Genomic DNA, 19,470 nt, shown 5'->3' on the forward strand with positions numbered 1-19,470 from the left:
GTGGGGGACAGGCAGGGGGCAGCCCACACGGGGGAGGAGCAGGGGCTTCTGGTAGGAGAGGGCAGTTGATGAGGGGACCCCCAGACCCTCTTCGCTCCCTGATCAGTTCCTTGCCAGGTCAGCAGAGATGGGAAATCCGGGGGATTTCAGACCTCAGCAGAATTCCCAGAGAATTTTCTCCTCTGGGCTCCCCAGGCCCCCATGGGGGTGCAGGGCACCGTGGGAGAGGCTAGGCTAAAGCTACAAGTGGAAGATGCTGGACTACCCCTGATGTCAGAACCCCTGCTGAGGCCTCTGGACTGGGGGTCTTCCAGCTTTTGCATGGCCCCTGTCTGGTAGGGGGCACTCATAGCCTCATCTGGGTAGTTTTCCAGACTGTATAGGATTAGAACAGTCTAGAATGGTCTGTCTCCCTTGCCTGGAGCGCCACTCAGCCTCTTGTATACTCCACCTGGCTCTATCCCCTGGGGCTGTATGAAGCAGGCCTATTGCCTATTGTCTGTGTCACATTTTTCTTTAATCTTCTGAGATTGGAGGATCTAGCCTCTTCCCCAGGCCTGCTCGACCACAGCCAGGCTCTCCTCTATGCGGAAATCCTTAGCAGAGGGCAGCTGTCTCCCTCCACTGTGTGCGTGGACAGGAGGGTGGATGGTCCATGAATGAACTTGGCATCAGGACATTTGAGTGGCAGATGTTTCTCCAGCTATGAGAAGGGGACAAAAGGGGATGTTGCTAGTGAAGTGGGAATTCCTCACTCCAGAACTAATGAGGAGTTGAGGGGAGTGAGGAGTGTTGGTGGTGGGGGCTTCTTGCCCTCTGAGGGGCTTGGACTAGGGACAACATAGAGGTTAGGCCATGTGATGTTATGGATTTAAGAGTCCTCTAGGTGGCCTCTTGGCTTTTCAAAGCCAGGCAGCTTCCCCGTGGCTCCCATCTTCCCCAGCTGGGCTTCATGAGCACCATCCATCTGATACCCTCCTGTCACCCGCCTTCCCTCTCTGTTTCCCAAAGGGCACCCTCTCTCAGGCACTATCTGTTTTGCTTCTTGCCCCAGAAACAGACCTGTGTGCCCCCTCCAAACTCTTGCCTTCAGACACCTCTGCCACATCATCTTGGAGAATCCCAAGAATTTTGGGAGGTCTGACAGGAGGCTTAGTGTCTCTGAAACTCCCGGCCTTTTTTTTTTTTTTTAGACGGAGTCTTGCTCTGTCGCCCAGGCTGGAGTGCAGTGGTGCAATCTCAGTTCACTGCAACTTCCGCCTCCTGGGTTCAAGCGATTCTCCTGCCTCAACCTCTTAAGTAGCTGGGATTACAGGTGCCAGCCACCATGCCTGGCTAATTTTTGTATTTTTAGTAAAGACAGCATTTCACCCTGTTGGCCAGGCTGATCTCGATCTCCTGACCTCAGGTGATCCACCCGCCTTGGCCTCCCAAAGTGCTGGGATTACGGGTGTGAGCCACCGGCCCAGCCACCCCCAGCCACCCCTAGCCTTTCTGGTGAACCAGCCAGGCCTCTGGGCTGGGCTCTGGAGCCTCAGGAAGTCCCTTCAGGTGTCTGATGTCCAGTCCACTCCCTCTTGGTTCTTGGTCCCCCCTGTGTTCCTGCTGCTGTTCTTGAAGGATGGGTGGGTACCGGTCTGCTGTGCCTGTGTGTATCTGCATGTCTGTGATGCATGTGCATGCATCTGTATGTGCGTTGTGTGTGCAGGACTTTGATTCTCTGCAACTCTGTGCATATCTATGTGTCTACATAAGTGTGCACATTTGTACTCATTTGTGTGTATCTGTGTGTCTGCACATTTGCACATGCTTGTCTGTATGTTTGTGGTATGTTCCATCTGCATGAGTGTATGTGGCTGTGGCTGTGGCTGTGTCTGCATAAGTATGTGTCTGTCTGGGAGTGCATGCATGTGTGCATGTGTGTGTGTGAGATTGTGCATGAGCTAAGACAACGACAGGCACTGTGCAGGAAGGCTGTGTATCCAGGGTCCTGCACATAGTAGGTGCTCAGTGAACATTTGCTGAACTCAGCTGAACTGAACTGAATGAACTTGTTTTAGTGAGTTATTTTCCTGAAGGCAAAGACATTATGAGGGGACTGAGTGTAAAGGAAAGAAGGAAAAAGCTATTGGGCTGATGAAGGTGGGAGAGGAAGGAAGGGATGAGGAGGAGGTCGGGGGAGGGAGGGTGCCTGGCAACCCTAGGGTGAAACACCCCTTTCGGTGCCCCTCCGGTCCTGTGGGCTGCAGGAGGCGGTGCAAACAGCCAGAAGTGTCAGCAACACGGGCGCTCAGCCTGGCCTCCCTGTCTCCCACAGCTGCCACTGGGCCCAAGAGATGGGTGCTCTCCTAGGCGCCCCTTCCCCTGGCAGGGGCCGAGGACGCTGCTGCTGCACAAAAGTCCCCAGGACGGCTTTGGCTTCACTCTGCGCCATTTCATCGTGTACCCGCCCGAGTCGGCCGTGCACTGCAGCCTGAAGGTATGCCTGGCTCGCCACTGCCCTGGCCTGGTCTGAGGAAGCTTTCATGGGGGAGGGAGACTCTTTTGTGCCAGTCCCCTTCATGGTCCTTTGACCCTCTCAGAGACAGGGTCCCTCCTGGGGTCCGGCCTGACTCCCTTCTGCCGTGGCCTGGGGAGGAGGACTGCAGGGAGGCAGTGCCAGCCCTGGCTGGGTGATTTGCACTGTGTGACCATGGACAAACACTTTAATCACTGTGGCCTGGGTCTTCTCAGGAGACCAGGAGGGGTGGCTGGTGCAGGGCAAGGACCTTGCAGGTGGGCAGCCAGGATGCTTACCTCACACCTCCAGATGCTTGTCTCTGGAAGGCGAACAGTTGTCTGGGAGTTCCTGGGACTCCTGATCTACCAACTGCTTCTGAGCTGGGGCTGCTTCTCTCCTCTCCAGCGTGAGCTCTCAGGGGCCTAGCACTCCTGTGGAAGCCCTCCCAGCACACCCCTGGTCCCTGCTGGCGACAGCTCAGTGCGCTGGAAAGAGACCCAGGCTGGGACACAGGAGCCCAGAGTTCCAGTCCTGGGACAACTCCTCACTCATTGTGAATTTGGGGCCGCCTCCCCATCTCCGGGCTCCATTTCTCGTGCTGGAACCTGAGGGCATTTATCACCTTGACCCCTCAGAGTCCTTCCTGCCCTAATGTAAACGTTGTGTTCTCCGAGTCCAGGAACCAGGGGTCCTGACCCCAATCCAAGGCTGTGAGCCTGGGGAGGGGGGTTCCCTGACAGCGAAGCAGAAGTGTGGGAAGGAGACAGAAGGGGCCCCAGGGAGTAACCAGAGCTCCCCACTAGGGCTCTGCTCCCCTTCCCACTTCTTTTCCAGCAGGGAGGAAACACTGATTTTGGACTCAATGAACCCCTCTATCCACTTTCCCTAGGGCTGGGATCTGCCTGCACAGCTAGCTATTGGGGACTCTCCCTTGGTCCCACCTATCAGAGAACCAAACAGGGGACTTCACTGTCTGTGTTCGTGTGCTCGCATGTCTCTGTGTGCACCACATGCTGGCCATGGACACGCACGTGTGTATCTCTTTATGTGTGCATATAGTGTCTGCAAATACATGTCATGTGTACATGTAACTTGCAGCTCTCACATGCATGCCGGAAGCTCTGGGGCTCCTGCATAACTGTTCTCATTGGCTACAGCTGTGCTTCAGAACATACGTGGGTGCTGATGGTGTGTGGAGGGAGCACAGACCCCTCCTTCATGCCCAAGGACACTAGCCCCTTAGTTCTCCAGAAACCCCAGTACTTCCTTCACTCTTTCCCCAGAATGTCCCTCTTTCTGCCCCCAGCACCTTCTCTCAGGGGACCCTGCTGAAGGGTGACAGCCAGGGATAGGCTGCTTCTCCTTTCCAGAACCTGCCCAGGGCTGGGAGGGGCCTTTGGCCTGGAGGCGGGAGGAGGCTGTGTTCTCCCGTCCTTCATGCTGCCGCCTGGGAGCCTGCAGGGAGCTCAGCCGTCCAAATGCATCTGTCTGCCTCTGCCACCCGCTCGCAGTGCTGTCAGTTTGCATCAGCTGGAGTGCACCCCACATGGGAAGATGGGGGCAGAGTGCTTGCTCCCAAGAAGAGCCCAACAGCCTTCTTGTGACCCACCCTACCCTCACTGCCCTCACTGGGGTGCCACAGAGGCCTGGGTTCCAGCCCTGGCTCTGCCACTGAGTCTCTGAGTGGCCTTGAACACACCTTGCCCTGTGAGCTATACAATGGACACATGTGTGGAGAGAGTTAGAAGAGATGACGCTGAAGGTCCGATCCAGCTCTAAAATGCCACATCCAGCTGGCTGAGCCTGTTCCTCTGACCTCCATGCCCTCCTTCCTCGTTCCCCGCCCAAGTCTAGTGCCATCACCTACCAGGGTGATCCCAGAGGCCTCCCAATGGGTCCCCTTGATACCCTGCACCCGGGTGCCAGAATCCTCTCCCCTAACTGGCATTTTCACCTCCACTCTCTCCCACAAAAGAACTTCCATTGGCTCCCTCTTTCTGTTCTGTAAGCCTGAGTGCTTTAGCCTGAGTATTGTCACTTGCAGTTGTTGACTTTCTCCTTTAACTCAGCGATTCAGCCCTTGGTGTGCTGTGAGCGCTTATCCCTGCCAGCCAGCATCTGCATGCCCCGCCTCCCTCATCCACAGTGCCTTCTCCCCACCACCCTCAGATGCCTTTGAGTCCCCTCCCTAGGAGGACTCTAATCAGGCCTCCCCTTGGCGTTCCCTGGAGCCGATAGCTGTAGTTTGCACTTGTCATGCGCCTATCTGTGACTGCCCGGGTCTTCTGTGTGTGTGAGCCTATGTGATGCCTCCCGCACTGGGCTGGGAGCTCCCCCAGGGAAGGGGTCTTGGGTCACTTGCTGGATTGTGGGTTCCCCGATGGTTAAGGTGCTGGGGTGGTGGGGTCGCATGTCACTGGGGAACTTGGCTTGGGACCTGGTGCCCCTTGGACACCCCTCCTGCACCCTCCCCTGCTGAGCTACTTGGGAGGAGATAAGGGGTGGCAGGAACCTGAAGGGGCCCTGCCCACTGGAGCTGGGCCACCCTGGCTGCTGAGGGCTGGACTGAGGCCAACACCCACCCCTCTGTTCCCTGCAGGAGGAAGAGAATGGAGGCCGTGGAGGAGGTAAGGGAGGACTGGTGGGCGCTGGACCTGCACGAGGACTCATCTTCCAGCTCCTATCTCACCTTGTCCCTGCCAAGTCTGCCTGTCCTTTTCTGTGCCCCCCTCCCTTGACTCCTGTTCCTGCCTTTGCTTCTGTCTGTGCCCTGGGTCTGGCCCCCTCTGGGCGCCTCTTCCTCTCTCTCTGTTCTCCCCCTTTCTTTTCTCACATTTGTCTCCCTTGGACATTTCCTTAACAGAAGTTTGCTGAGCTCAGCACACTATGGGCGGCACTCTGGGGAGCAGATGGGTGTCTGCACCTGGCCCCTGCCCTCAAGCTGCTCCCAGCCTAGAACAAGGCAGGGCAGGGCTACAGGGCCTGGGGGCTGGTGGTGGGAATGCTGAGCAAAGGCTGTCCTTGGAGGTGGAGATAGTAGAGTCCTGGTGGAAGTCAGGGGGCCCCAAGGTCTTTCTCTCCTATGATGTAAGCCTGACTCCCCTTGCTGTGGCCCTTGCTCCCCAGAGGCCCCTGGCAGACACCCAGGCTCCCAGGGTATTCAAAGGCAGAGTGCCTTCTCTGGCAGCCTTCCTGCTCCGACACTGGGGCTTCTGTTGGGCAGCCATAGGACACTCCTGCATCCAGAGGCTGTGGTGGGGGAGGAGCCAGCTGGCCTAGAGCAGGCCCATTTCTCTGTTAGCTTAGAGTTAGCAGCACTTAGGAGCAGAGGAACTTTATTGGGGTGCAATGCAATTTGTGCCCATCCTAGGGGCCTTGGACCTCTGCTTTGGAGCCCCTGAGCCTGGGGAAAGGAAGAGGTGAGGGATGTGAACATTAGGTGTCTTGCTGGGTCTGCGGGAGTGGGCATCCCTGCGAGGAGGGCATCTGACCCTGCCACGTGTCTTCAGAACTGTTATGGCCTCTTGTATGGCGCCCTTTCCTCTGTTTCATGACTTGTGTGTGTACCTGTGAATGTGAGAATCTGCCTCCCCCACTGGACAGGGAGCTCTGGAAGGACAAGGGCTGTGCTTGTTTATCCTTTTTTTTGTTTGTTTTTTGAGATGGAGTCTGGCTCTATCAACCAGGCTGGAGTGTAGTGGTGCGATCTGGGCTCACTGCAACCTCCACCTCCCGGGTTCAAGCAATTCTCCTGCCTCAACCTCCTGAGTAGCTGAGGTTACAGGTGCCCACCACCGCACCCGGCTAATTTTTGTATTTTTTAGTAGAGACAGGGTTTCACCATGTTGGCCAGGCTGGTCTTGAACTCCTGACCTCATGATCTCTCTGTCTTAGTCTCCCAAAGTGCTGGGATTACAGGCGTGAGCCTTTTTTTTTCTTTTCTTTTTTTTTTTTTTTTTTTGAGACAGGGTCTTGCTCTGTCACCCAGACTGGAGTGCAGTGGCACAATCCCGGCTCACTGCAACCTCTCTCTCCCAGGTTCAAGTGTTTCTCCTGCCTCAGCCTCCTGAGTAGCTGGGATTATAGGCACGCGTGCTACCACACCCAGCTAATTTTTGTATTTTTAGTAGAGACGGGGTTTCACCATATTGGCCAGGCTGGTCTCGAACTCCTGACCTCAAGTGATCCACTCGCCTTGGCCTCCCAAAGTGCTGGGATTATAGGCGTGAGCCACCGCGCCTGGCCTGTTCATCCTTTTTAGTGTAGTTTTAGCACATAAAGAGGACACAGGAGGTGTTTACGGTGTGTCCCCATAGGTTTTCATTCTCCCAGGTCTGTGTCCTCCTGTCGGGTTCTGTGCCTCCATGGGCCTGCCCAATGTCCCCGTGGATGTGTGGTCCTGTGCATGTTTGTGACCGGGCGAGTGCGATCATTCTCTGAGTGTGTGTCCCCTGTGTGTGTAGCTGTGCATGGGTGTGACCTTCAGCAGCCACCCCCAGCTAACCTGGCTGATGCCCACCAGGACCCTCCCCCCGGCACCGCCTGGAGCCCATGGACACCATCTTTGTCAAGAATGTGAAGGAAGACGGCCCTGCCCACAGGGCAGGGCTTCGCACAGGTGAGCTGCCCCAGTTACCTGGGCTCTACTTTCTGCCTTCTGGCTAGGATTTGATTCTCGGATCCAGGTGTTGGGGAGGCTCCTATCCCCAGTGTTAGCCATGCCTGGTACAGGGGTTCTCAGATGGGGCCTTTGATGCCCCTTGGTCACCAGTCGTGCACTCCTCGTCCCCAGGAGATCGACTGGTAAAGGTGAATGGGGAAAGCGTCATTGGGAAGACCTACTCTCAGGTCATAGCTCTGATCCAGAATAGGTGAGTGCCCCTGACCCTTTGTCCCATATTATCTCCCCGCCCCTTTGCCCTGGGGGTGCCCTGGAGACCAGAATCCCTTCCTCCTGGACCCTGTTCATTGGCCCAGCCTGACTCTCTGCCTGTCTCTGTAGCGATGACACTCTGGAGCTATCTATCATGCCCAAGGACGAGGACATCCTCCAGCTGGTGAGTCCGGCCCCTGCAGCCTGAGAGGAGACCCCTGAGCCCTGGGGCAGCACCGGCTCCCCTGGGAGGCAGAGAAGGAAGTATTGGGAGGGCGCAGGCCAACATTGCCCAATTGGGGATGCCAAGCCCATCCCTGGGCTGGGGCTGGTTGTTGCTTCATTCGGAGCTGCTCTGTGCTGGGGGAGAGGGAGTCCTGGCCTTGGCAGGCAGGATTCCTGCCAGGGTATCTGGAAGGAGGGTGGCCCAACAGGCTTCGCCAGCCTGGCATGTTCTTGTCAGCTCCTAGTAGAGATGCCTGTTCCCTGCATCCTCTCCCCGCTTGGCCCTGAGTACTGCACCACGCAGTACCCAAGCAGCACACACAGGTACACAGCCACAGAGCACAGCCCCACAGTCCCACCCTCTGTATAGCACGAAGCACACCACAATACATACACAGCACCAGTCATGTGCCACAATAGAGACAACCACACAAGCACCCACTGCCACAGTTCACCCTCACACAGCGAAGTGCACCACAACACACACCCACAAACATTAAAACATGAAACACTCACCAGCCCCTTGGCTCCCTGCAGTACAAACAGCATAGTACCTCGCATACTCGGACCTCTCCACAACTACACACCCACGCCCCACTATCACAACATGTATGCCCGCAAACACCACAGCATCCTCCTGCCCATCTCAGCGCATGTGTCCACCCGTGTTACAGGACTCCAAATTTATACATTCGTCACCTCAGCATACCTAGAAGACAGCATGTAGCCTGCCACACAGAGAGCGTGGCCCAGACACTGCACGAAGCAGGCCCTGCACTCCCAAGCGTGCCCTTTCACACACACGCCCACACTTACACGCTGCCTCTTTGTGCCCGGAGCCCCGGGTGGTCCTCTCTGCCCAGTGCCCACCTCCCTGGTCTCATGGGTCCCAGCCAGATGGCGGCTTACTTGCCCCTGATGTCACTGTCCCCGGGGAGGCCCTGGGAGCCCCTGTGCTAGCTTCTGCTTTGGACGCACTCTCGTAATCACTGTAATCACAGTGCCATGCCTGGCACGATGCCCCTCTGGAAACCTCCACCCCTGACCTCGATTGTCCCCTTGCTCTTTCTGGGGAGAGGAAGGAAGGAAGGGGGGCTCTGAGATAGACTGTTCACCCCAAGTCTCAAGGCCCTTCCTGTACAGCTCCCCCAGGCTGAGGCGAGGCCAGCTATGGGGAAGTGACAGGGCGGGACCCTAGGATGTCCCCCACTCTCTCCAACTGGCAGGGGCAAGGAGTGGGAAGGGCAGCAGCCTCCAGTTCTTCTGCCCAGGCTGGGGTGGGCTGGCAGCCCCAGATGTCAGCATCTGGGGGCCTCCACTGGTCCCCGCATCTCCGCCAGCCGGAGGGTGGGGCCCAGGCATTCCTGTGGTTGGGAGCCAAGGCTGGAGGCCAATCGGGCCTCGGCAGCTGCTGACGCCACCACCGACGCGGCGAGGCCCCTCCACACCCATCCTCTCCTCCCTCCTCCTCCCGCCAGCCAGCCGAGAGAGAGCCGGGTGGGGGTGAGGGGGAGCCGCAGGGAGGGCAGACAGAGGGGGACCGGAGGCCCTGGCCAGGGCGACGCAGTGGTCACTGGGGGGGTTAGCCAGAGCTGGGGGCGGGCAGAGGCGGGCTGGGATGCTGCCGCCGCTGTGATGATGCCGGGAGCCTGGGGAGACGGCGGGATGGCAGGAGGGAGAGGTATGTGTGTGCCGGCCCCTGTGCCAGCTGGAGGGGCTGAGTGTGCGGGGGTGTGGTTTAGCTTGTCCTCATCACATGATGTTTGTGCCTGGGACTGGAGGTGTAGTTATTTGTGTGTGTTTCATTGTGTTTTACTGTGTGTGTGTGTGAGTGTGTCTCTGGGTGTGTATCTTCCGGTGTCTCCTCGTAGTTGGTGTGTGTGTCTGTTTGGTTTTACCCTCCCACCCTTTGGTTCTTTGGCCTGAGTTAGGCTCCTGGGCACCTCAGCAGGGGCCAGGCTGGGCCCAGGCCACAAGGCCGCTGTCCCTGGGAGCTGACTCCTTTTTTGGCTGGGCCTGGGCGCTGGCCCTGTCACTCCTTAGCAATGCAGCGTCAGCCTCAGCTCCCAGTGCCAAATTCCAGGCCCAGGGGTGGCAGAAGGTGGCTCAAGGCCCTTCCTTCAAGCCTGGCAGGAGGTGGGCAAATTCCTCCTCACCCCTGTGGCTCAGGAGCCAGCTCCCCATTCCCGGGGATGGAGGGACAGCTGGGCTCTGCCAGCCTCTGCCCCACCCGGACACACCCCTAGCCGGCTTTCTTCTCTCATCTGCCACCTTGACTGGTCTCTGTGGGGTTTCCCGGCTCCACCCGAGGAGCTCTGGGCATTGGTGGACATAAGGCGCAGGCAGGCGGTGGAGGCCAGGACTGGGGGAGGACCCTAGGAAACAGATGCTGGAATGTTTGTGGCTAAGGCAGTCCTTGTCATAGTCTTAGCGAAATCCCACTTTTGCTGGAGTTTGCTCGTGTCTCAAAGGCTTCTTGCTTCTTCTTTGTTCTCTCCCTGGACATGCCCTTCCACCCCCACCCACTTGTGCCGCCCCCTCGTTCTCCCCACCGCTTGGTCCTCTCCCTTCATTCCCCTCCTGGGCTCCTTGACCTCCTCGGGCTGCCATGCCCCTACCCCGTGGGACTTGTCTGGCCCTGTTCATCTGTCTGTGTCTCCGGCCAGGCCTACTCCCAGGATGCCTACCTGAAAGGGAACGAGCCGTATTCTGGAGAGGCCCGCAGCATCCCAGAGCCACCCCCCATCTGCTACCCCCGCAAGACCTACGCCCCTCCGGCCCGGGCCTCCACCAGGGCCACTATGGTGCCTGAGCCCACCTCAGCACTGCCCAGTGACCCCCGGAGTCCTGCTGCCTGGAGTGACCCGGGGCTCTGCGTGCCACTTGCTGCCCGTGCCCACCCAGACAACTCTTCCTTGGGGATGAGCCAGCCCCGCCCCAGCCCTGGTGCCTTCCCCCACCTCGCCTCGGAGCCCCGGACGCCCCGTGCCTTCCCGGAGCCTGGCAGCCGGGTGCCCCCCAGCAGACTGGAGTGCCAGCAGGCCTTGTCACACTGGCTGTCAAACCAGGTACCCCGCAGGGCGGGGGAGAGACGGTGCCCAGCCATGGCCCCCCGGGCCCGCAGCGCCTCCCAGGACCGGTTGGAGGAGGTGGCTGCCCCCCGCCCGTGGCCCTGCTCCACCTCCCAGGATGCCTTGAGCCAGCTGGGCCAGGAGGGCTGGCACCGAGCTCGCTCAGATGACTACTTGAGCCGGGCCACCCGTTCTGCCGAGGCACTGGGGCCGGGGGCCCTGGTGTCACCCCGCTTTGAGCGGTGTGGCTGGGCTTCCCAGCGTTCGTCTGCCCGCACCCCTGTCTGCCCAACTCGGGACCTGCCAGGGCGCCAGGCCCCGCCCCCGCCTGGCCTGCAGGGCCTGGATGACCTCGGGTACATCGGCTACCGGAGCTACAGCCCATCATTCCAGCGCCGGACCGGCCTCCTGCATGCACTCTCCTTCCGGGACTCACCCTTTGGGGGGCTGCCTACCTTCAACCTGGCCCAGTCACCTGCACCGTTCCCACCAGAGGCCTCTGAGCCACCCAGGGCTGTACGGCCGGAACCCAGCACCCGGGCCCTGGAGCCTCCTGTGGAGGATCGCCGCGATGAGGTGGTCCTGAGGCAGAAGCCCCCGACGGGCCGCAAGGTTCAGCTGACCCCCGCAAGACAGATGAACCTTGGATTTGGTGACGAGTCCCCAGAGCCAGAGGCCAATGGGCGAGGGGAACGCCTGGGCAGGAAGGTGGCCCCTTTGGCCGCCACTGAAGACTCTCTGGCTTCCATCCCCTTTATTGGTGAGTGATGGCACATGTGGCTGTCCTGGGGGACTTGGCTGTTGGCTTTCTGTGTCCTGCTGTACCCCATCTGCCTGTCTGTCATGGGCAGAACTCGGCTGGGTGCTAGTGGGATCATCTTGTTTCTCTGTCAATTCATTCATCTGTTCATCCATCCATCCATCTATTCTTCCATCTTTCCTTCTGTTCTCTGTCATCCTTTCTTCTATCCTACTTCTCATTCATTTATCCTTCCAGCATCTTTCCATACACTCTTTTCTCCCTCTCTCCATCCATCCATCCATCCATCCATCCATCCATCCATCCATCCATCATCTGTTCTTCCTTCCTTCTTTCCTTTCCCTCTACCTCCTTTGTTCATTCATTTGTTCCATCTATCCATTCATCCATCCATCCATCTATTCTTCCTTCTTTATTTTCTTCTCTCTCACCTTCTTTTGTTCATTCATTTGTTCCATCCTTTCTTCCACCCATTCATCCATCTTTCTTTCTTTCGACTCTTCCTTCCATCCTCCCTTTGTATCTTTCCCTCTTTGTCCCTTCCATCCACCCTCCATCCCTCCATCCACTCACCAGATATTTGTGTTAGGCCCTGTGTGTGGCTCCATGCTCTCCTGGACTGGATGGTCCAGCAGAGGGTGGTGGACAGGCAGGAACAATCCATTGGGATGGGCATGTGGTGAGACAGGGAGCTTAAGGAGAAGGGCTCGGAGAAGGGCTGTGGTGAGAATCTTGGAGAAAGGACATTTGGGCTAAGACTTGAAGGATGAGAAAGAGTTCATCAGGGGAAGAATATTCAAGGAGAGGAAATATAATATGCAAAGACCCTTAAGTGAGAGGCAGGACCCCCCTTCTGGGTTGTAAGGATCCTTTCAAGCCCAAGGGTCTCATCAGTCACTGGGGTTGGCTTTTGAAAGCATTGGGAACCCTCTAAGGCTTGCCTTGCCTTCGACTGGATGCAGGAGAGGGAGAGGCAAGAATGTAGAGCGGCTGGGTGATGCCCAGGTTTCTGGCCAGGCTTGGAGATGGTGCCTCATCCCCGTGTTGGGAGTGAGAGGGGGAGAAAGTTCAGGACTGTTGAATATGAGATGCCCAGGAGGGAGCAGGATAGACGGGGCTAGGGAGAAAGAGCAAGATGCAGGGTAATGGAGAGGGATGGCGGGAGATGGGAGGTGAGCTCACCCTACCAGACAGTGAGAGGGCGGAGGCCTGGGGCAGGGGGAAGACACAGCCCTGGCTCCCCCAGCCAGCCTTCGGTAGAGCAGAGACACAGCCCCTTCTGTGAGTAAGGAAGGCTCTAGGCTGTGGCCAGGAGAGGCAGTCTCTTCTTCCAGAGCACACTCTGTCTGAGGGGAGATGTAATCTCTCCCCTTGAGGAGCCCCAACTGATGGGGGAGCCCTTACCTTAGGAAGCTCTCAGTCTGATGGGGAAGACACTGCCCCTGCCCTCAGAAGGCTCTTGGTCTGAGAGGGGAGACACAGTTCATTCTTTCTGAGTGCCCTCAGTCTGATGGTGGAGACACTGTTCCTGCCCTCAAGAGGCTCCCAGTCTGATGGGGGAATATTGGCTCTGTCCTCAGGAGCCCGGTCTAAGGAGGGTGGCTCAGCCCCACTCCTGAAGGGAAGGATTCCATGGCCACAGTCTGGACAGTGGGCCAGTCACGCTTGGCAGTGGGCATGTTGCCAGCAGGACCCTTTGAGATGTGTTTGAGCCTGGAGGCGAGTGGCACAGGGGCTGGCAAGGCTGGGGTGGGGCAGGCAGGCTCCGCTCTCTGCCGCCTTCACACCTCTCTCCCTTCACGTGCACAGATGAGCCCACCAGCCCCAGCATTGACCTCCAAGCCAAGCATGTCCCTGCCTCTGCTGTGGTCTCCAGTGCCATGAACTCGGCCCCCGTCCTGGGCACCAGCCCATCCTCCCCGACCTTCACCTTCACCCTCGGACGCCATTACTCGCAGGACTGCAGTGAGCACTCCCCACACCCCCAGCCCCACCCTCTCCCCCGCTGCCCAGTCCCAGGGATTTCTGTTGGGCCTGCTGCTTGATGTCTGGGCTCTTCCTCTGGTTTCTGCTCCTCCTGGGGCCCCTTGGGAGAGTCACCTCCTGCCCCTGCCCAGAAGGGAGGGCTCTGGGAAGCCCCTGACCTGCTGCCCCACTGACCCTGAGGCCCGACATGGGTGGCTTTGCAGGTAGCATCAAGGCTGGCCGCCGCTCCTCCTACCTGCTGGCCATCACCACGGAGCGCTCCAAGTCCTGCGATGATGGGCTCAACACCTTCCGCGACGAGGGCCGAGTTCTGCGGTGAGGCGCTGTCTGGACATGGGGTGGGGTGGCCACAGCCACCCTGGCCAGCTGCTCTGGGGCAGGGCTCTTGGCCCTGGGGTCCTCTATGCAGGGGACAGTGTGCCTCCCCCACTGGAAGGCCTCTGGGCCTTGGGTTTTGGTGGGTGACGAGATAGTGAGGTCCCAGCTCTGCTGCCCACATCCCTCACCCTTGACCCTCGCTTCCCAGGCGCCTGCCAAACCGCATACCCAGCCTGCGGATGCTCCGGAGCTTCTTCACCGACGGGGTGAGCTGCAAGTGTGTGTGTGCACAGGAGCGAGGGTGCGGGGAGAGAGGGTGTTGGGGAGGTGGGGCCACAGCCTTGGCATGGGGGTTCCTGCTCCAGCCCCTGCCTTCCCCCTCCTCCCTGCACCCCTCACCCTTGTGTCCACCGTGGGACTCGCCCTCTTTTGTGGGCCCTAGCATCCCTGAATGACACCACGCAGCCCCACCCAGGGGCCTCTGTCTGGACTGCCTCTTTCCAGACCCATCCCCCATAGCCACATGACTCACTTCTCCACTGTCTTCACGGCTTTTTAGGTCTTCCCTGAAATTCCAGCCTCCACTGACATTTCACGCCTCCCTTCGCTACTCTATGTTTTCCTCCTCAGCACGCCTCATGTACAATTGGTGTTTCCCTTCCTCCCTGCCTGGCTTCCCAGCTAGAATAGAAGCTCCCCGAGCTTATATTTGGGGCTTCATTTGTTTCCTTCACTACCCTCAGTCAGTATTTGCATCGCGTCTTGTCTTCATGGGACGGGGTCAGGGGTGGACACTGGAAAGGTGTGGCCGGAACACAGGGTTGAGATTGGTGGACAGGTGGAGTTCCCAGCCTCAGCACTTGGGGACGTAGGATCAGGCCTGTGATAGCCCCAGCTGTTTGTTTGTTTGTTTTGAGACAGAGTCTCACTCTGTTGCCCAGGCTGGAGTGCAACGGCATGATCTTTGCTCACTGCAACCTCCATCTCCCGGGTTCAAGCTATTCTCCTGCCTCAGCCTCCTAAGCAGCTGGGATTACAGACATGTTGCACCATGCCCGGGTAATTTTTGTATTTTTAGTGGAGACGGGGTTTCTCCATGTTGGCCAGGCTGGTCTCGAACTCCTGACCTCAGGTGATCCACCCACCTCCGCCTCCCAAAGTGCTGGGATTACAGGTGGGAGCCACTGCACCCAGCCTCAAGTGATCATCTCCCAAAATGCTGGGAGTACGGGCATAAGCCATCACACCTGGACGTATTGTTGTTTTTAAAATCATATATATATTTTTTATGCGTGATTTTTTTTTTTTTAGATGGAATCTCACTCTATTGCCCAGGCTAGAGTGCAGTGGCACTATCTCAGCTCACTGCAACGTCTGCCTTCTGGGTTCAACCGATTCTTGTGCCTCAGCCTCCCAAGTAGCTGGGATTACAGGCATGCTCCACCACACCTGGCTAATTTTTGTGTTTGTAGTAGAGATGGGGTTTTACCATGTTGGCCAGGCTGGTCTTGAACTCCTGACCTCAAGTGATCTGCCCGCCTCAGCCTCCCAAAGTGCTGGGATTATAGGCATAAGCCACCATGCCCGCCGCACCTTTCCCCGGCTGTTTTTTATTATAGATGGACTGGAAAAGCCATCTTGATGTCAAGCCCTCTGTCTCATTGGTTGGTTGAACACCCCGGTGATGTTGGTACCTAGTTTATTTCTTATCACTTCTTCTGCTTACTTAACTCTCGCTTGACTTGCACCCTCTGCGGCTGGAGTCCTGTTGACACTGTCACTTCCTCTGTTTAACTCCTTGTGGACATGACTACCTGCTCCACTCACTCAGCCTTTGTTGATGTTCCCACTTCCCCTGTTTATTTAACTCCTCATTGACATGATCACTTCCTCCATTTCCTTAATTCTTCTAAGTCTATAAAGTTACAGGAGGCTCCGGATTGGCTCCTCTAGCGTGGTGAGGCATGTGGTCTGCTGGTAGGTCATAGCCTTTCCTCCTTTCTGGCTTCTCCTTTATGTATTTCTCATGACCTCAACACAAGTGGTCCAGAGAGGACAAGCAACGCCCATGAGGTCACACAGCACATCGGGGTGTAGCACAGACATATACCAGGCCTGTGCGGCTGCAAGTGGTCCATGGGGTTCCTGAGATGCTGGCATTGTGGGAGCCACCCTAAATTGTCCTCTGTTGTCTCCCTGCAGTCCTTGGATAGCTGGGGCACCTCTGAAGATGCTGACGCTCCTTCTAAGCGACACTCAACCTCTGACCTCTCAGATGCAACCTTCAGTGATATCAGGAGAGAGGGCTGGTTGTATTATAAGCAGATTCTCACCAAAAAGGGGAAGGTAAGATGGGTGGAGGAATGAGGTGGAAGCTGAACCCTCCAGCTTCTCCTAGGCCTACCCTGACAGCCTCTGGAGCCAGAAAGAACCAGTGTAGGTTGTGCCATGAAGGATGGAGGTTAGATGCTAGGAAGAACTTCCTGGCAGGGGGATTTGAAGAACTTATGTAAAAGAAGTTAACAAAAGAAGTGGATTTTGCTGTGGGATGGATCTGATAAAGTCGTACTTGGAATTCTGGCGAAATCATCCCATAGTGGCCCTGGCTTGACAGGCCATCCTGAAGATGGCCACTGGGGCTCATGGAAAACAAGGAGCAAGGCTGGGGTGATTTCCGTAGGAGAGCTAAGGCCCAAGAAGAAGGCAGGCAGGCCAGCAAAGGGCTTAGTGTTCATCCTAAGGGCAACCAAAACTCTTGGGGGCTTTTGCCAAGGGAGTTACAGCTTTAAAATGTCCATTTGGCTCTCTGGGAGTGAGTTAGGGAGGGGCCACGCTGGAGGCAAGAAGACCAGTTAGGAGCCACCATGGAGATCCAGGTGAGAGGCGAAGGGGGCTTCGGGGAGTAGATGGGGAGGGCCTGGGAGGGAACCAGCAGGACCCTGAGAGGAGAAGGGCAGGGCCACTGGAACCAGGGGGCGCAAACCCTGGCCCAGGCTGCGCTGTGGGCTGGAGAAGTGGGAGGAGGGACCACTGCCTTCCCTCCCGGCGATTAGGATGAACCTGGGTTTGACTCTTGACTGCATCACCCATTGCTCTGAGAGCCTTGGTGAGTCACCTGGCCGTGACTCAGTGTCCTCGTCTGTAAGTGGAGCTAACAGTAATCCCTAGCTCATAAGCCTATTGCTAAGGATTAAATGAGATGATCTAAGTAAAGGGTTTACCCAGTGCCCGGCACTTGGAGCTGCTGTACTTCTGCTTACTGCTATTTGTTTTCCTTTTTTGAGATGAAGTCTCGCTGTGTTGCCCAGGCTGGAGTGCAGTGGCACGATTTCGGCTCACAGCAACCTCTGCATCCCAGGTTCAAGCAATTCTCCAGCTTCAGCCTCCAGCTTCAGGCACTCACCACCAAACCTGGCTATTTTTTTTTTTTTTTTTGGTATTTTTTTAGTAGAGACAGAGTTTCACCATGTTGGTCAGGCTGGTCTCGAACTCCTGATCTCAAATGATCTGTCTGTCTCGGCCTCCCAAAGTGCTGGGATTACAGGCATGAGCTACCGTACCTGGCCCACTTACTGCTATTTGAATTTTCTACCCTGCCTTCTGAGGTCTTGGGGGCCCCTGGAAAGAACATAAGCTTTGAAGCAGACAGACTTTGAGTTCCTGTCCGGCCATATATCAAGCACATGGCTTTGGGCACCCCACTTACCTTCCCTGAGCCCCACTTTCTGATCTGTACGACGGGAACAATATTATCCTACCCCAAGGGCTGCTGTGGATTAAGTGAGGGTGAAGTCCAGGCAGGACTGGCGCTCCTCTGTGGAGAATGACTAAGGCCTCCCTGCTTGGGAGCCTCTGTGGAGGTTCTGGGGAGTTAGTGGTGAGGGAGCCAGGGCAGCCCTGCCCTCCTGGGGCTCCTGTCGCTCCTGTCAAGCAGAGAGAATGCATGTGGCATCATGGTTCCAACTGCTATGACACTGGGGTGCAGGGACGGGTGGGCCTGGGTAGGGAGGTGTCCAGAGACTGAGACACGAAAAGGATGAGAAGCCACAAAACTGGGAGACAATGGAGGGGCCTGACAGGGAAGATGTCTCCTTAGAAGGTCTTGGGGAGAGGTGGGAGAGGTGTGCTGGGAGCCAGGGTGAGAGGTGGAAGACGAGCTGGGGAACTGGGCACCTGCCCAGAGTGTGGGGCCTTGATACCCAGGAAGAGCCTGTCCAGGGTTTTATTGTTTTGTTTTGTTTTGTTTTGTTTTGTTTATTTATTTTTTTTGAGACAGTCTCACTCTGTCGCCCAAGCTGGAGTGCAGTGGCCGGATCTCAGCTCACTGCAAGCCCTGCCTCCCGGAGTTTATGCCATTCTCCTGCCTTAGCCTCCCGAGTAGCTGGGACTACAGGTGCCTGCCACCACGCCTGGCTAGTTTTTTGTATTTTTTTAGTAGAGACAGGGTTTCACCGTGTTAGCCAGAATGGTCTCCATCTCCTGACCTCGTGATCCGCCCGTCTCGGCCTCCCAAAGTGCTGGGATTACAGGCTTGAGCCACCGTGCCTGGCCTATTTTATTTTATTTTATCTATTTTTGAGACGGAGTTTCACTGTGTCACCCAGGCTGGAGTGCAGTGGTACGATCTCGGCTCACTGCAACCTCCGTCCCCCGGGTTCAAGCAATTCTCGAGCCTCAGCCTCCTGAGTAGGTAGGACTACAGGTGCCTGCTACCACGCCCGGCTAATTTTTGTAGTTTAGTAGAGACTGGGTTTCACTATGTTGGCCAGGCTGGTCTCGAACTCCTGACCTCAAGTGATCTGCCTGCCTCGGCCTCCCAAAGTGCTGGGATTACAGGCGTGAGCCACCACGCCCGGCTCTGTCTAGGGTTTTAAATGTGGGCTGGGGATGCCTGGAGACTGGGGTTGTGTCTGTGACAGGAGGAGCCAATCCCATTGCCGTTGTCCAGGTGAGTGAGTCTGGGGTCCCTGACCAAGGCGGTGGTGTGGGGCCGGGTGGAGCAGACCCTGTAGGGGAAGGAGGGCCAGGTCTTGCCAGCTGCTGGGAGGTACGAAAGGAGGAGGAGGCAATAAGGTTCCTGGATTCCTGGCTTGGGCTGAGGGAGGGTAGTGGGTGGTGGGACCCTCCCTGGCAATGGCACACTGGAGGAGCAGGTTTGGGGAGAGGAAGCCAAGGGGCTCCACTGGGGCTGTGTGAGTCTGAGGGCCCTGGGACAGACCCCAGTGGAGGTGTCCTGGAGACAAAGACTCTGAGGGCATGGCACTAGAGGGAGGCCTGGCCTTTGTCTGTCAGCACCGACCAGTTACCTGTGCCTCTGTGCATGAGCTTGAAGGAAAAAGGCAAGAGACCTGGCTAAGCCTTGAGAGAAGTTGGGGGGGGTGGGGGGGGCGGGGCAGGGGAGGCTGACAGAGACCAAAAAGAGCCAGCAAGTTGGCAGCGACACGTGGTGTGGGAGCCATGAGGCAGGGAGGGACCAGCCATGCGCACTGTGCGAGGAGAGCCACATGCAGGCCAGCCCTTCCAGTCTAACATGTGAGCCACAGGAAGGGTCCTTGCGAACTTGGCTGGCTCCCCCTGCCGGGGAGCCTGACCCGCAGCTCCTGGGGGCCCTGAGCCCAGTTCAGGGACAGGAGCTGGCCCCTTACTGCTCACTGGCCAGTTCTAGAGGACCATGCCTCCACTCCCTTGCTGGCCAAAACCCGATGTCGCTCGCTCCCTTGGTGCTGTGGCTTGGACA

The 19,470-nt window shown here is 57.3% G+C and overlaps 1 protein-coding gene across 7 annotated transcripts in view; it reads left to right on the plus strand.

Annotated features, from left to right (window-relative positions):
* The window catches only part of LOC105472281 (Rho GTPase activating protein 23), a 95,281-nt gene that overhangs the window by 38,815 nt on the left and 36,996 nt on the right, over positions 1 to 19,470 (plus strand). For 5 of the 7 annotated variants that reach the window (XM_024789894.2, XM_011725386.3, XM_071083036.1 and 2 more), the window contains exons 2-11: positions 2,318 to 2,479; positions 5,100 to 5,127; positions 7,023 to 7,118; positions 7,293 to 7,371; positions 7,503 to 7,557; positions 10,265 to 11,429; positions 13,239 to 13,394; positions 13,619 to 13,730; positions 13,942 to 13,999; positions 15,936 to 16,079. In XM_024789894.2, the coding sequence (XP_024645662.1) occupies positions 2,318 to 2,479; positions 5,100 to 5,127; positions 7,023 to 7,118; positions 7,293 to 7,371; positions 7,503 to 7,557; positions 10,265 to 11,429; positions 13,239 to 13,394; positions 13,619 to 13,730; positions 13,942 to 13,999; positions 15,936 to 16,079 (2,055 nt within the window). Of the gene's footprint in view, positions 1 to 2,317; positions 2,480 to 5,099; positions 5,128 to 6,963; positions 7,119 to 7,292; positions 7,372 to 7,502; positions 7,558 to 9,186; positions 9,280 to 10,264; positions 11,430 to 13,238; positions 13,395 to 13,618; positions 13,731 to 13,941; positions 14,000 to 15,935; positions 16,080 to 19,470 lie in introns of those variants that run through there. The other 2 variants (XM_024789896.2, XM_024789897.2) reach the window with 2 other exon arrangements.

The sequence above is a fragment of the Macaca nemestrina genome, chromosome 17 (genome assembly GCF_043159975.1).
Source record: "Macaca nemestrina isolate mMacNem1 chromosome 17, mMacNem.hap1, whole genome shotgun sequence".
Classification (NCBI taxonomy): domain Eukaryota; kingdom Metazoa; phylum Chordata; class Mammalia; order Primates; family Cercopithecidae; genus Macaca; species Macaca nemestrina.